Raw genomic sequence first — 17,529 nt, forward strand, 5'->3', positions numbered from 1 at the left:
CCATCCGCACCATTGTTTGTGAATCAGCAGGCAATGGTGTTCACTAAGGACTGAGTGATGGGGATGTTTGAGAAAACTATATATACTGGTTATTTTTCAAATGAACTTCAGCCGTTTGAATGTGCAAAACCAAACAGTATCTGTAACAATAAAAAGATGTACACATCCTTGTTCAGGTAAACAAATTGCTCACATTAGTAAGTCATGTGACAATGACTCAAAGCATCCTGACAGTTGCAGTTAAGAAATGGTAAAAATGGCAATATGGTCAATACTAGAGGCAGGCTGTGTGACTCAGTAAAAGAAGAGTTTGCACAACTCATTAAACTTTGTATTGGATGTACTATGACTGCAACAGTGGTATCCCAGTTTCTGTCATTATGTCAGCTAAGAATAAAAAACACCCACAGAAGAAGTCATGGCCAAAACTGGGTAACTAAATAGTGAAAAAGCTGCCGGATCTGACAAATAGGGGTTCGTAATGCGGACGACGAGATCTGAGTTATGGTAGACAAATAAAATAAATCTGTGGATGCATTCTTCCTGGTGGTAATGGTGCACTGCAGGGAATGTTTCCTAGACGCACTGTACAAAAGGCCCTTCAGTAGCCACTGGCCATAATTTGGATGTCACAGTTCACTTTCTCATTATTGCTGACCAGGTATGTGAGCACGACAGTTCCAGGAAAATGACATCAACTTAACTTTTTTTTCCAGTGGGCTGCACAACCCCCACATTTACCCAAAAGAGCAGCACTTTGGGGATGAGGTGGCATTGAATATTCACAGCATGATCTCAGCATGTCCTCCTGAAAAATCTGTAGCGCTACTGAAGCACTATCTAACCAATGTGTCCTGTAAACAACTTGAAATTCGGCTGGTTCTGGAGGTCAGCAAAACGTCAGCGGTTTGGTAGAATACATTTTGATTGACATGAACTTAAGTCAACGTGTTTGAGCTATCTCTACCATTTGGTTTATATTATATTTACTGTCTAAAGCCATGCTTAAGGAGACAGTTTAATTGTCATTTTATGGTAAAGGTAATGATGGTAAAATAATATACATTTTTTTAATACATTTTCTGTGAAGAAAAAAAGAGATAAATATCCACTGTCAAAACCTGTATTCCACTATATATTTGAAGAAGAAAATATATCAGTATGATTTTTTAAACCATTTTTGACAAAATACTGTAATGGTAAATATCTAGATTTCATATGCAAAAATGATACTATTACTGATAATGCTACTAATTCCATGGTCACAAATTATTTAATTTGTTGGTACACTATTACAAGCATTAAAACAGAACATGATTTGTAATTCATATTTTTTTCTTTCTGTTTTGTCCATTACCACAAAAGAATATATAAACCATTTGGTAGAGGCCTATATTTAACAACTATGGGGTCTGTTAAAAAAATAATGGTAATAAATAATAACCATGTGTTTTGTTATTATAGATGAGGAAATAAGAAAAATGCAAAAAAATTCTACATTTTTTTTTCTCTCGGGACATCAAAGGCTTAACATGTATATAATAATTATCGTATATTTGTATCAACTCTGCTCACACTGGGTTCAGATACGTGAGGTATATTAAATTCTCATTATTACTGAAATTTGCAATCTATACATTTCTTATTTTAACAAAGGGATTCATGATACCACATTGTCTTAGAAAATATCCCATTCAATCAAAAAAAGATGATGGATTGAGCTGTAAAAAGGCATGATATTGCATACAAAGCATCTGCAGCTTCAGTGAATGCTCTTGGACCACATAATCTATACATATATGCATGCACTGACTCGATTCCTATGCTCAATGTACACATCCTGTAGCAGCAGCCACGGCGTAATCTGCTCTAGAGGGGCAGCTGTTGGTAGAGGCATTTGTTTTGGGGATGATTTGTTTGTCTGGGTCCTGGCACCCAGATGAGCAGTAATCAGAGGAGTTAGCAAACAGGATTGTGGTAGCCATGACGCTGAGAATCCTCCCCCACAGGGCCCGGACCCAAACAGCCCAGCGCTCTGGCTCTGGAATCGGGGCCAGACTGACAAACACACACACACATGCGGGATGCGGGCACAAATACCCTGTGTGAAAGCATGTGATGTGGTGGATGTAAACTGTACTGATTGGTTTTATGGGCTCATGACATGAGCATCGATCTCTTCCAGGTGAGAAAATAAAACATTTCAATGTGTGGTTTGTGCGAGGTAGTGTTTATGATTTCATATGCCCTCTCTAAATTCAGAGGTTTTTGTGGGTCCATGAACACAGCACAGGCGGAGCACTCCATGAGTTGACTTTTGGGTTGAATAACTGGTCTATTGATCCATTCAGAGCTGATCAGATCAGATTGTAGAAGTTCAGCTACTATAAGTTAATGTGCTCCACACTCCAAGAGTGTGCTGATAAGAATAGCTCAATTTACAGTATATTTTAACAGCGCACCTAATGAACACTGCAGCCTCAAAAGTAAAAAAAAAAAAAAAAAAAAATTATTTCAATGTGGACTACTTTAGTCAAGGTAGAATTCATTTCCATTTAATTTTGATTTGATTCGATTTCACTTTATTGTCATAAGTAATTTTGAACTTGTGTTCCAGGACGTCAGCTGTTTCACATAAATGCACACACATACCAAAAATACAAAAACACTTAGCCAAAGAACAAAGTTGTACAATAAATGCTTCAAATCACCACCGACATTATGAAAAGTGGATGGAATTTATTTGCAGTGATATTTGGCAGTATGACTCTGTTCTGGGACCTCTCTGCCCTTCCTTGTGCCTACGTGGAAAGTCTTAAGGCAGAGAAAGCATCTCTTTGTCCTCCAAGCACCCACATGTAAAGCTGAAGGCAGAGTGAGCACACCTTTTTGCCCTCCAAAGTCACACAAGGAAAGCCTAAGGCAGACAGAGTGAACCTCCCTGCCCTTCCATGTGCCTGCATGGAAAGCCTACGGCAGGGAGAGCAACAGCAAAGACCCCCAGAAATGATAAGCCAGACACAGCATGAAAAGGAGGAGCTGGGGTAGAGGCGGTTTGTAAAGTGACTTGCAGAAGTAGCAACTGAAATGAGGTTTACCAATTGATGTATGGAAAGGAATCATGTGATCTATCAGCTGACTCCCTTCCATCAATCACCTGGTCCATCAGATGATTGGGCTGTAGGTGGGATGTGAATTGAGCTTGACAACATGGCCTGTCTGAACTAACCTACAGTATGTTCAATCTGTGGTGTTTTAATGGTGGTGATCCGCCACAAATAAATGAATGTGTAGAAAATCCTAATATGATTCATTTTGGCCTGTTTTTGATACCTCATTTTGTTCACTTTTGAGATGTACTAACACTCTCTTTATATTTTCCATTCCTTCCAACCCTTTATGTGTTTCCTCACAGGGCTGGTAGTGAGAGAGGCCAGCATAGAGATCACTCGGCAGCAGGTGGAGGAGCTGTTTGGGCCGGAGGACTTCTGGTGTCAGTGTGTGGCCTGGAGCTCTGCAGGGACCACCAAGAGCCGCAAAGCTCATGTCCGCATCGCCTGTGAGTATCCTCCCCCACCTCCATCCTGCTCTTCAACCCATTATTCAGTCTTTATCATCTCTCTCATCTTTGCTTTCTTCACCAAACAAAATCTCTTGGCTGCCAAGGAAATGCGTCTCACAGACCGACTTGTGTGTCATGACAGATTTACAGATTCTTGAGATAGAAGAAAAAAAATGGTTTTACTAACACAAGGCTCAAGTGTCCCTTTGAACTTAAGTTGGTAAAAAGCCGGCAGAATGTGAATCCTTATGTACAGTATAAACCTGGAGGAACAGTGCAGAGGAAACAGTGTATACACAGCAGAGAGGCTCCGGCGCATGTTTATGCCAGTGTTCCCTTTTTTTTTTTTCGCTTCTGTAGGTGGTCCTCATTTGTTCTCAGCCTGTGAGTTTGTCCTCCTACTGAAATGCATAACACAATTGTTTCCAAGTAATGAGAAACATTCTGTTGCCTCTAAAGTTTGGGCTCATTTTTTAACCGTTTTCCCAACGGATCTGCCAATCAAAATTTAAAAGTAATGAAACCCCGGAGGAGACGGTGAGGAAAGCAGAGTTGTAAGAGTAGTTAAAGCTGTGACATCAAGGCAGCACTTCTGCAACACAACACACATTACATAACACAACTGCTTACACATTGTTGTCAAAACTCCACCTGGAGGGACTTCTTTCATAGTATCAGCTAGATCATCACACTTCCAACTCCTGTTGAAGTCATTTCAAGGCATCGTGACTGACACGTTCTGTTTTGACTTGTGGCAAACAGACCAAAAAAATGCAACACCCACTTGCAGCTTGTATTGTAGTGCATCAAATATATCGCTATCACTGCTGGATAGGGCTTGATAGGGATATCACTTGAGCTTAATGTTTGGCTGGCAACTCGGTGCCACTGTCAGAATGATTTCATTTTCACTTTACAGTACAGTGGAGAAGCACAGTACGGAGTCAATATCTATGGTTTTCACTTGATCTACCCCATTTAGAGGCAGTTAGCAATCATATACCTGTCCCTCTCAATTTTCATCTCACCTAATTCTCATTTTCTCCCTTTACATTGCTGTCTCCGTAACTCTTGTCTTGTCTCCCTCTGTTTTCTGTACAGTTTCTCTTTGAATTCAATGTATTGCCTCTTTTTCAAACACCGGTAGCTCTTCTCATTACTGCCTCTGTTATACTAGCCTGGTGAATCAGAATCATGCCTCTCAGTCTCCCGCCGAGCCCACTCCCGCTGCTCCACCTCCTATAATCACCCATGATGAGCAGCCTTCCAGCACTAACCTATCCCTCAAATCACAATGGACCCCTCTTCCCCTCCCATTAGCTTCTGCTGAATGGATTAGCTCCTTCACTGTGCTCTCTCTTCAGGCAGGCTTTCTTGTCAGAGCCAGGCTCTATCCTGTTAGGCTAATGGAAACTGGGCTTGTTTTCCTCTCCTCTCCCATCATCTAAACATATACAGTTTAATCAGACGGTGACTCAGAGCCAGTGCTGGCGAGTTAAGAGGCTCTTGTGTTGAAGAACTGGCTCTCAGACTTGCAAAAAAACGGCCGTCGAGCTAAAAGTATTGTCAGAGTTTTTGTGTTTCTGTTCGGAGGGAGAGAGAATGTGTAAATTCCCAGTGATTGCCTTTTCTTCTTGTGACCTCCACAGAAGCGTTTTGATTGGCCTCCATAGTTGGGGAGCAGTGATTGCTTGCCCAGAGAGAGGCAGTAAAAGCATGTGCACAGAAACAAATTAAATAAATGAATCAAATCAACTGAAACGCCTTTCAAAAGATTGTTGGAGGGTAATGTTTGCTGAGAAAGCTGGAAATTGATTTTCTTGTTTGTTTGTGGCCTTATAATTTTACGAGTACAACATAATAATAAACCTCAGCTTGTGGCTTTAGTAATGATTCAAACTTAAATATGGTAAATCTTCATGGTCATTCTTAATCTAGGTATGTATCAGTGCCCAATGATTTACATTTGTAAGTTTAAGGCTAGTTTAATTTAGCATGACAAGGTAGATGTTAAAAGGTAATGGTTGTCACATGTGTATCCTTCTGAGAGCGAGCGAGGTTGGAAGTGTTTGTCTACTGAAGAGGGAATGGTGTGACTCCCACAGGAATGTCGACTCAGCTGGTCCCACACCCTTAAATGTCCCACAGTACCGTTCAGGGTTACAAGAAGTGAGGAAAGGAGAAACTCCAGAGTGGAACCAAAACCAACATCCAATAAATTATACAGTGCAGAATAATCCCCTGCCTGCCACTTACTGTGCTTCATCAAGAGTAATGCCAAAGGTTTCCTAATCATGATGAAAATAACAATACAAGCATCGGGTGTTTAATTTTAGTTTAACAAGCTTTAGTTGATCTGCTACAAGATGTATGAGTAATAAAAGCATGAATATTTCACATTGACTCGCAGACACTGGTCTATGGGATTAATACAAATATTGTAATGCGGGTAATAGTGGGGGTTTTTATGTTCTGTACAATAATGCAATCACTTGGTGGTTGTTTAGGCAGTGAGTCTCTGGTTTGACATTGAAAGAATTTAAAGAAGCATTGCATTTTGGGATCCTCTGCATTCATGTAAACATGTTTCATCCAATTGCTTTGTTTTAAGGAGAATTTGTGGGTCTAAAGTCAGGCCTATACCACATTTACTTGAAAACTAAGCTTCTTCTACATTTTGGCCTTTCGTCTGCATGCAAGTTGTGATCTAATTAACTGAAAATAGACCTTTTCTAAAACTCCATCCAGAGTGAAGATTTTCAGAAACTCCATTTTCATCATTGAAGTATAGATAGGGAAAACAAGAGTTTTTGGGTAATATTGTCAAAGAAATCCTTTGTGAGGCACCAAAAATGACGTGGCATTTTGTGCAGTGGAAGACGTGAACAAAACACTTCTAATTTTGCTAACAGAACTTTCTGCATGTCTGCACATAATCAAACAATTACTCTTCCACTATATCCACTAATTAGGCATCAGAATGCGCTACGCCGTGGCTGTAATCCTAGATTTGCAAAACTCTTGTGAGCCGCTTCTTTTGTGGTTTTTAGTGTGATAGCACGTTGGTTAAGGTCTTGTTAGGTTAAGGACACAAAAACACTTGGTAAGCATTAGAAAAAGATAATGGTTTGAGTTAAAATCTAGCAGCAAACTCCAGGTCTGACAATTGAAGCCAACGTGGATGTTAAAGAAACTGCAGTTCATTGAATGGCCACTGGAGGGGGGCTCAGGAAGTGAGTCAATGTTAAAATGCCCAATTTTACAGCAGAAATAAACATGTATAGCCTACAGCCTGGTAGAAAAAATAGTCATGGTTTCCCTGACAACTGTTATGCATAAATAGGGGTGTGGCCGCTTTGAGAGGCAGGCTGTCTGCGAAGTGTCACAACAGTCTATGAGTCCTCGCTCCTCCACGGCTCCACCCTCTTGTCCAAATGTGATCACCTCTGGTTCCAAAAAATATCTGTGTACATGTGGACTAGGACTTACTTTTTTTACTTCTTCTCAGGAATAACACACTATACTGTGGTCTAAAACCAGTTTGGGCCAAACCATGACCTACTATGGACCTTACCAGGGACACCACCACCAGCAAAGTGGCTGCTATAGGCAATATGGTTCAATCTAAACCAATACATAGCATGCTGCAGTACTGCACACCACACTGAGAAGGAAGGCCAGTAACAAGTGAAGTTTTGCAAACTCTCCAGTAACTTTATATGGAGAAATCAAATTTAATTTATTGGGTATGGCTGTAGTGTATATACTGTACTGTATATCATGAAGTGTGTCACAGTGTAGAAGAAGGTTTGCCTGATTCTCCTCCTCACCTGTCAGACTGTGACTACATCTTCTTTTATCTCTCAGAGGAAGTTTGAACTAAGAACATCTCTACACTGTAGTTCTGACATCAGAGCCACGGTACAATGACTCTTACAACTTCAAACGACAGTACCCCTTTGAGACATAGTTTTGCTACCTCCTTTCCTTTCTGTTCCATCTTAAGAAAAACAAACTGTTTGTCCTTGGATCAAATTCTGTAATGCTACATCCCAGAATATGCGCCCCTCCAGTCATTCCCTCTCTTAATTTCATACCAGACTTTTTTAGAAATTGCTTTCACTTCAGCACTCACGGTTTCAGCTTTTTATAAAACACTGAAATTTGCGGAGTTATGGCACATTCCCCTGAAGACACGCATACTCACAGGTTGAATCGGGACAAGGGATCTCATTGAATTTGTTATTTTAAGGTTCATTTTTCAAAATAAAAAATGAACCCTAAAATTACTATAGGTATTCTTTGGGGCCTGCAGGTGTAGCCTGATCATGTATTCTGTAATAAGAACATGATCTAGTTTCTCCTGCAGGGGATGTGGAACAGTTAGCTGAACAGGGAAATGTCTCTATTCAAGTATAATGTCTCCTCGTGTAATCGCTGCTGAACAAAAGGAGGCAAGTGATGAAATCAGTAAATTGAACCTCTGTCTTGATCAGGTTTTAGAGATTCATATTTTTATTGCATGTAATGATGCCTACGAGAAACCACAGTGAGAATGCTCTGTCCTTACAGTATCCATTCATACACACACTTCTATCTCCCCAGACATTGAAGAACAGTTATTTACTATGATAGATGTGTGTGCTGTAGCCTAATACATTTCTACAACCATTGTGCCCAAGAGTATTAGACGTATTGTGTGCAGTCTGTTCTGTCTTCTGAAGCACAAATTCTGCCATACAATCTGTGTCACAGCACATCTCAATGTGCTTTCAGTCTACAGTGTCCTCACATCTAAAACTTGAACTCAAAACCAATGTGGTATCGCAGAGCTATCTAATATAATAAATATCTTCTTTTATGTTAGCGCGCTATGTCAATAAATGTCCATTACTGTATTAATAGTGTTTTGTGAAGAGGAATTGCCATATCCTTTCTACAGATTGAATCGCTGAACCGGGGTCATTTCTGGGTTTGTTTCCATGGACACAGTTAGTTGTATATAACTGAAGAGCTGATTGGTATCAGATACTAAGGGATTAGAAGTAAACAGACTCTCAAAACATGTCTTACTGATTCTACAGTTTTGTTATGCCTCCACGCCAGCAATAGCTGTGGCCAGGTGTCCATTCGTCTGTCCGTCCCATTCCTATGTATGCGATATTTCAGGAATGCCACAAGGGAAGTTTTTCAAATTTGGCATAATTTTTTACCTTTGTTGACAATGAGTTGATTAGATGTTGGTGGTTGAAGGTCAAGGTCACTGTGGCCTTATCTGTCATTCTGGTGATGTAATATATCATGAATACCTTGAGGAAAATGTTTTTAAATTGGCGCAAACATCCACTTGGATTCAATAGTAATCTGATTAGAGTTTGATTTAAGGTCAAGGACACAGTGACCTTGCATTCCTCACATTCTTGTAAAATTGATATGTTTAGGGATGTTCTTTAAATTTGGCACAAACATCCATTCAGACTCAACAATGAACTTTTTAATTTGGAAGTCAAAGTACAAGGTCACTGTGCCCTCATAACACAAGTTTTTGGCCATAACTCAAGAATTCATATGCTAATCATGACAAAAATTCCCACAAATGTCTAATAGCATAAAATTATGAAGTGATGACATTTTATATCCAAAACATTGAAGGTCAACCTAACTGTGACATCATAATGTTCTGCATAAATCTTCTTTTGGCCATTACTTAACCTCATAACTTTCACAGAAGGTGAAGGAGACAAATGGTCAGATACTGGATTGGTAACACTAATCTGAGTGCCCTCCTTGAAACTCTGCAGATTGTATAGTTCTTCTGTGCTGCTGGAGGGATAATGTGTGTGAAGCATCTATATTACTATGGACATTGTAAACTGTAAGTGCAACATGACTGGTTCGCAGAGACATACAACTGGGAGGCGGTAGTTCTGTATCAAACAGTCTTTTAACATGACTTGCTTTGTTCAGCCCTTAAAGGTCTGACGTTGACTTGAAAGATTCGCTATAATGTCTCATCTTGCAGTTACAGTATAGCATAGATATTAATTTCAACTTGGTTTGTCTCCTGTTTCAGTCATGCTTGCCTTCATTAATGGGGCTTGCTTGGTTTAATGGCTGCATAGTTGCAAATGTCAGTTCATGTCATATCTGTATGTAGAGGCTATATAGGAAAAATGTGTTATTTAAGACCATGCTGTGTTGAATGTCGTTACTGTTTTATATTGAATGCATCGGTAAAAAGGCTAAAGACTGTTTGTTACCAGGAGTATTGCGAAGGCTGTGAAAAAGTATCAATGAAGTTTGGAGGTTTGATTGTGGATTTGATGCTTCAGTAACTCCAAAGTTCCCAAGTAGCTCTATAACTCCCCATAAAGTCTTCATCTCTCTCCCTCTCTCCTCTCTACCCACCCCTCTCCTCTGTTGTTGCGTATGATGCCTGCTGCTCCTGTCTCAATCTGTGCAGCAGGTTATGATATATGTCTAATGGGCTTTGGGTTCCAGTGTAGCATGACACCTTCAGTAATCCTGCCCTGTCAGCTCCACTAGCCCTGCCCTGCACTACTCCATCAGAGCTCTCACGGCACAAAAATATTGGTTTTTCATTGAAGGGCGAGTGATCACCTTCTCCCTATCGTTCCTCCATCTACTTCAGCCAAGTTTATCTTGTGCTGAAGAGGAGATGGAGATAGAGAGAAAACATAAATCTCAGTTACTATTTCTAGCATTTAAATACTCACTGCTGTGTTTTGGTTTTTGCACTGAGACAGTTATTATTGATGAGTTTCCCTGCCTTTTCTTGGATGATTTATTGTTAGTATACCAATACTATATTATTGATTGACTCACGTTTAATTTAATATTAATCATAGCTCTCAAAGCAGCCTTCATGACGTGCTTTTGTTTCTTCTTTGTAGACTTGAGGAAGACATTTGACCAGGAACCTCTTGGGAAGGAAGTGTCACTGGAACAGGAAGTGTTGCTCCAGTGTCGCCCACCTGAAGGAATCCCAGCTGCTGAGGTAAGCTTCAAAGACATTTCACTGAGCAGGTACTCTGTAGTTTTTAGCAGGGCTATACAGAATATTCAAAGCTTTAAGGCTTTCTTTTTAACGTTGACATTTAAATTTTAAATCAACATTTTTTTACATGTCTATTCATTCAGTTAGAATCAGGCTGTATGTATAGAACAGATGGGTCTCCTCCTTCTTCCACTGTACAAAAATGGAGTGAAAGTATCCTGGATATGGTTGCTGCCATCTTGTGCTAGTGATGTAATTTGGAGCCAGAGTTGGCACAGACACAATCTCTGTGTTATCAAGTTCTGCTCATACGTACACCCGTCTGACCAATGGCAAGAAAGGCCACTGAACGCAGGCACACTGATTGACTCACAGTTCCAAATGCCAATTAAACAAAACTTGTCAGAAAAACAAATGCTTGAACATACATCAGCTTTTTTTGAATGGTGGCCATAAGTGAAATTACACCATCATGGGATGCTAGGGAGCCCAGAAAGACTTTTTAGTATTGACTTACTTTGGGAAAGAGATGTCTGTAAATCAGTGGATACATTTTTGTGAGCATCAAACCTCCACAAAATGACTCATTTCACTGTCAAGATTGAATCCATTCAGTTTGATAACATTTGGAAAGTCTAAGAGAGCCGTAAGATTAAATTATTGATCGCCATTCAAGCCAGCGAGATGTTTAACCGGAAGTCAGCCGCTCTGCCAGAGTGGGAGTTACCCACTCTGGCACAGTGTGCTTTCTCTGTGTAGAGAGTTCTCTATGTAATGCAGAAGATCTGGGTACTTTCATACCGTGTAAATAGAGCTTTTTCATACGCCACTGAGCAGCTCTCATAGGAATGAACGGGGCCCCGCCTCCATGGCTGTAACCAGGTTTTCGTAGTACAACCTTTGGTCCATGTCCCATCCCATATTACTTGTTCTTCAGTTTATGGTTTAAACTGCACAGTTGCAGACAGGACAAGATTATCTGCTGTCCTTTTGGCTCCCATGCTAAAAACGAGCTGCATTATGTTAGCAGCAGATCCACTTGTGGAGCAGCCAAGCAAACAGCACCGTAAGTTATATTTGTTCATTAAAGAAAGCTGATTTTTAAAAAATGTTGACGTCCTAAAATATGAAGACAGACATTTGAAGCCTAAATCCTTGATAGAAGCTCTGAATGTAAAACATAAAGACAGATGTTCACCACAGCCCCAGTTGTTTGGGTAATTATACTTTTTGTTTGAAAAGATAAGTTCTTATAGGCTCATATGGTATATGTTCACTACAGATACGCAGGCAGTTGCGATTATCCAGACTAAGCCCAGCCAAAAGTTCTCGCCTCAAATCCAATAAACTGGCTGCCCTGAGAAGAGCTTTATGTGAAGAGCTTCAGTGACTATTTCAGAGTTGGTTTCTGCTGAAATGTCACCATCGTTTCTATTTGGGGAAAAAAAAAAAAGATATATAATGGTAAACTAAAATTTCCAACTCCCACTTAATTGTATGTTTAGCATATGTATTTATTAGCATGCATTATATTTTTCAGTGTTAACAGTCATTGGTTCTGTTCTTTCATGCCACATCAAATGGTGAAAACTGTGTTGATAGTAGAATTTTTCTCATTTTTGAACTCTGCTCATTTCAGAAGTTGTAATGAAATAACACTGAATAAATCTGACACAGTCGGGCACACAGATAAGGACATTTTTCCACCACTGCTTGGGCTATTTAAGCTATTTGGGTATTTCCTGAACATCGGCCAGTCACTGCAATTTGTTCAGAGGAGAGAAAATTGTAATTATCTGCTGTGGGGGAAAAAGAATAAAACCAGTTGTGTCCCCGTGTTACCTTCACTCAGCCACTATCGGCTCCCTGCTCTACTTCCTCCCTGCCCGACAGTAGAACACTGTTACAGCTGCATTAGAAAAGGCTCAGTTGAGATTGCAGGAACATAAATAGAGGATGAAAGGATGGTTTGATTGGGGGGGGGGGCTTTTTTTTTTTGTTTAGTCGGGGGTGTTGGGACTGAACTCTGTAAAGGCTTGTGATTGACCTGGAAAAGCCGAGTTAAGTGAGTGGAACTGCACAGCATTTATCCCTGCTGAAAGTGCTGACAGGCTAAATGGACGAAAGTTTGGGACCGGCACTCGGCAAACTCTCCTTATACAATCCTGGCTTCAGTGTGATAGTGTTGCTGTAACAGCCATACAGTTCTGGTGATTCTGCCGCCTGTCTGAGGTCGCTCTGTCAATCCTGGATTGGCTCAGTGCAGCGATTAAAGACTCAGCTGGGGTCCAATCATGACACATCTATGCTTTCTGAGATATGGAGTTGCTGTGGCAACCAAGATGTACAAAGAAGAAGGAGGCTTGTCAGCATTAATAGCGTTTGCAATCTGGCAATAGGTGTGCATTTATGTGAAGTCAAGTAGAATCCCATTACTGAGCTAGCCATCTATTCAACAAATGAGAGGAAAAATGTTGTGTAGTTAAATGCGTCAAAGAAATATTCAGTATGAGTTCAGAAACTTAGTATGATGAGTGACATTTTTAGCAATTCACCTCTTCTGAAGGATAAAAACAAACAAATTGTTTAAAATTCTCCCTGCATGCTTCATTTTCTGTATTTCTGACTAAGAGCAGTGATTGTTTTCTCTGTTTACTTTTCCTCCTATGATCGAGTTGAATTTTGTGTGTGTACAGAGGCGCTTTTTCAGCTTCTTTAATTACTCACACTTACCTTATGGCTACAAAAAAAAGACAACAGTTCCATTCCACAAGTTGTTTATCCTCTTTTTTTTTATCCTGAACTCAAACACAGCTGCCTCAGTGGGAAAAAGGACAAAACTGAATGCTGCTTTTTCATCTGTGTTTGTCAGGCCTTTTCTCACACGAGGCCGCCAGAGAAAAAGCCTTGGAAAAAGCAGATGGGCTAAGTCTGTGGTTACATATGAATCTGCAGAAATGTGCAGCAGCCCTCGTGAAGGAAAGATCTGTCATATTTCACCCACTCTAAGACAAAAAATAATATAGAGGGGATGAGAGAGGCTGAAGGGAGAGGGAGACGAGCTGTTGAGGTTTGTCGGGGTTGGATCCAGTGGGTTGTTGTCAGGCCTCCAGTGGGCTGTCACTTCGCTCTGTGGTTCCTTTACAGGCCTTTGCCTAGTGAGGGAGAGGCTGGCAGGATGGCAGGCTGTGGCTGAGCCATAAAACCCATACACTTACAGCACTTTTGTTAAATCGTGTGGACTGTATGTGATGGACATTGTGCTGTGTGGCAGGCTTCCAAAACCATTCTGTCATGAAAAAGACAAGCAGGACACACAGTCACATCCCCGCATTTCCACATGGATGTTCACATGCCGGAGTACCAGCGAGGGCATTAACACGTTTGCATGCACATGGACACATGATAACATGCTGCCAACAACTCAACTGAGCACTGAAAGTCTATTCATCTATTCTATAGAGTGAACATTGTGATTGTGGCCAACCAGCTGGCAGAAAAAAAAGATTTACTGCTGATGAACAGGAAGAAGGACTTAGGCTTTTGTGCTTCTCTTTTCAAACTAGAATAAAAGAGTTTTATGAGGAAAATCTGTCATTTGGGTTCATATGCATTATATTGTCATTACTGATGGCACTTAAATTACAATTTGTTGAATCCTATGTGTCTATCCCATTGGCTAGCTAATTGTCGCCATTCTGCAATGCACTCATGTACAGGTTACTGTGTTGTAGTAAAAGCGTAGCACCTATCCTTTATTTCTCCCCCGGTTAACAACGTTAGCTCTGTCAGCACTGTTGTTCAGTGCTGTCATTACACAGAGATCCCAGGTTAGGGTTGCAATGAAGACTCTTCGTTATGTGGGCTTTGATTTTTTAATACAGAACTAATCAAAAGGGGATAATGCTGCCCCAGTGTGTGATTTAAGATAGCATGCTGGTGTTCCGGATGCAAAAGAAGCATGATGGGTGTGACATGTCATACAACAGTATCCTGCTCAGGTGACATATAGCATGCATGGCAGGCAGGCTTTCTAAACCGTTCTGCGATTTTTATGGAATGGTGAGGCTATAAATAATTGAAGCAGCTACAGTGACGTTACCTATTGGTTTTTGGACTGCCATTTTGAAGCCTCAAGTTCGGCATTTCGAAGGTTGCCATCTTGGTTTTTGTCGAGCCAAAAGTGATCATATTTCAATGAGATGGTGAGGCTGTAGAGGAGCAAGGGGTGGATCTGCCATGTGCAGACAACCTTTGAATCATAGATGTACTCTGAAAATCGTATAGAGCTCGTCTAAATGATTGGAAGAACTGAAGCTTTCTGACACTTTGAGGTTGTTCATATTTTTACCATTTTAATGAAGATATTTTGAGATCAGCTATAATGCCACATTTTGGCGGCAGTTTTTAGATGATGAGTTTGCAAAGTAACTCACCCCCCCCCCCCCCACACCCCCACACACCCCACACACAACCACCCCCACCCACACACACATGCATTGTCAGAGTTAAGAAGCCCACGTTCAGCAGAATCAAAGTAAGTCAATCACAATTAGGTTTGATCTCAGATTACAAAGTGGAACTGCGCTATTTGATGTTATCCAGTGTCAGTCTTGTGTTCCCTCTTTGTCTTCCTGCTTTTCAGAAGATTTACATTACAGGTTTCACGATGGTTTACCACAATAATAACATTCTGTGATTCTATTTAAGTGGTTATGAGTCTTTGTCTGCTTTTTGCAGCGGCTGTTGCCCTGAAAACTAAATATTATGCTGAACAATCAGGATTGCTTCTGCGATGATGCAGCAACTTTTCACAACAGAACATAAGAAAGAGTTCTTATTTTAGGAGTTTTCAGATTTGGAGTTGAGTCTGAGGTATCCTGGCCCTTATTTTTGACAGGCTAGTCACACTTGATGCATTGATTTTCTGGTGTACAGATAGTCCCTGAGAAAATGGGACACACACACACACACACACACACACACACACACACACACACACACACAAAGAAAACAAGCAGCCGGCATTTATTTTGGCTCTCCTTGCGACCATTACCAATGGAACTTTGGCCTCAGAGGACTGAAAAACTTTGAGTGAGGTTTCTGAAATAGCACAAGGATTCAGTCATCTGAATGTCTTGTATGGTCTGAATACATTAGACACTCACCAGGCTCCCAAAAAGTCATTGTTACATGTTTCCATTGCCGTGAATATTTGATATATACTTAATCAAGAGCAGAAGGAAAATGTAACTATTCTTGGAAGTAAGGGAGAGGGAGTGATTTGGCAGGAAAGGCTTGGGTTTCTGTGTAATGTGGTCTTACTTGCAGAGTGCTGTCCATAGATAGAGTAATAAAGGTGAAGATGGGGATAGAAGACTTTTCCCTGGCTCAACACTGATCTTTCTTTTTGAATACCTCGACAACGCGCTTTCATCAACATCTTAAGGGCCTCTACAGAAGTAACAGTGGCCTCTTTTCATACTCAAGAACATGTGGCAGGCTCATAAAATTGACTTAAATCTCCCTTGTGAAAGAATGCAGCTTTATTGTTCCTTTCTTTATTTCTCCTCCCATGCCCTCCATCTCCATCTCCACTTCAGAGCCCTTGTCACAGCCCCGAGAGAAAGACGAGAGTTCAGAGGTGAGGCAGCACCATGAGCTGCTGAGCCTGTTTCCATGGAAGCAGGATTTTAATTCAGGCATCTCCTTAGTCAGCCGGGGTCCTGCCGTGTTATCATGGGTAACGAGTCATTGATGCTCTGCAGGGAAGAGGCCCCGCTGCCATGATTAAGTCCATTGGCTTTACTGAGAAGAAAGCCTGGAAACACAAAGATCTTTACTTCACACTCCCTCATCTAGAGAAGTGAGAAAACTAAGTCAGATGAATTTAGACAGCTGGGACAGCAGCCAGAGCCACATTCAAGGGTTTCACATGGAGTTCTGTGAACCCATAGGGACATAGATTTTGTTATTTAGCTCAAATTATGTCCCTTCACTTTTTGTTTTTGACTAAATGTGCTGATAGCGACTCTTAGCATTGAGTGTTTTGTTATAAAATCTAACCTGTCGCAAATATCTTCACTATTTCACTTTATGGTGATCCAGCATCCACCTTTTCCGCACATTAGACCATGCAAATGTAAGTGATTACTGTTGATTTTAGGTCCAGTTCCACTTAATAGGCGAAGTGAAGGCTTAGCGCAGACGGCGGCTCGTCAGGTCACCTTGTCAAAAAATAGCTGAGTGCTTCCTCCCGGTCAAAATGCTGCATAGTGTAGTTATAAGGGGGGCCAGGGATGTCAAGAGTAACAACACTTCAGTACCCAGTGAAACAGGAAGTGCATTTTCATTAAGGTTACCCATGGGAGAGAAAGTGTCAGGAGGCCAGACCAAATCCCTCTGGCAACCAAGCTAAGATTGCCCTTCAGGCACTCAACTGTCAATCACGGCAGTTTTCCTGCGCAAAGGCTGTGATTTACTCTAATAGCCCAACATTTGTGAGCTCTGCTGTCCTCTGTAAGTCACTGCCCTTTCTACTGTTACCACCGATGGGTCAGGCCTTCACAAACATTTACATATAAAAGTTTAGCCCGCGAGGGTTTATCTGTTCATATATTCTGTCAGACCACCTGTGAGAAAGAAAAGAAAATATTATTCATTACAGGATAGTGACAAGAAACACAGCTTGGAGCTCTAGGAGGATGCAAAGACTTAAATTAAACCAAAAACAACTTCATGTACCAGAGATGTAGACTCGAGTCACATGACTTGAACTAAAGTCAGCCTTGAGTCACAAATTCGATGACTATAAACTGTATACTTGCTCTTGAGCGTTTTGACTCGAAAATACTTATCTTTATCCAAGCCTATAGAATAAAGATTTTCAAACAGTTTGCATTGAATCAGATAATTTCCCCCTCTTCGAGGTAAACTAACATTAACACTG

The 17,529-nt window shown here is 40.8% G+C and overlaps 1 protein-coding gene across 2 annotated transcripts in view; it reads left to right on the forward strand.

Annotated features, from left to right (window-relative positions):
- Window positions 1-17,529, forward strand: part of unc5cb (unc-5 netrin receptor Cb) — a 143,266-nt gene that overhangs the window by 88,311 nt on the left and 37,426 nt on the right. For both annotated transcript variants that reach the window (XM_042509739.1, XM_042509741.1), the window contains exons 3-4: window positions 3,416-3,559; window positions 10,477-10,580. In XM_042509739.1, coding sequence (XP_042365673.1) covers window positions 3,416-3,559; window positions 10,477-10,580 — 248 coding nt within the window. The remainder of the gene's footprint in view (window positions 1-3,415; window positions 3,560-10,476; window positions 10,581-17,529) is intronic.

This window comes from Plectropomus leopardus, chromosome 20 (genome assembly GCF_008729295.1).
Source record: "Plectropomus leopardus isolate mb chromosome 20, YSFRI_Pleo_2.0, whole genome shotgun sequence".
In the NCBI taxonomy this organism is placed as follows: Eukaryota; Metazoa; Chordata; class Actinopteri; order Perciformes; family Serranidae; genus Plectropomus; species Plectropomus leopardus.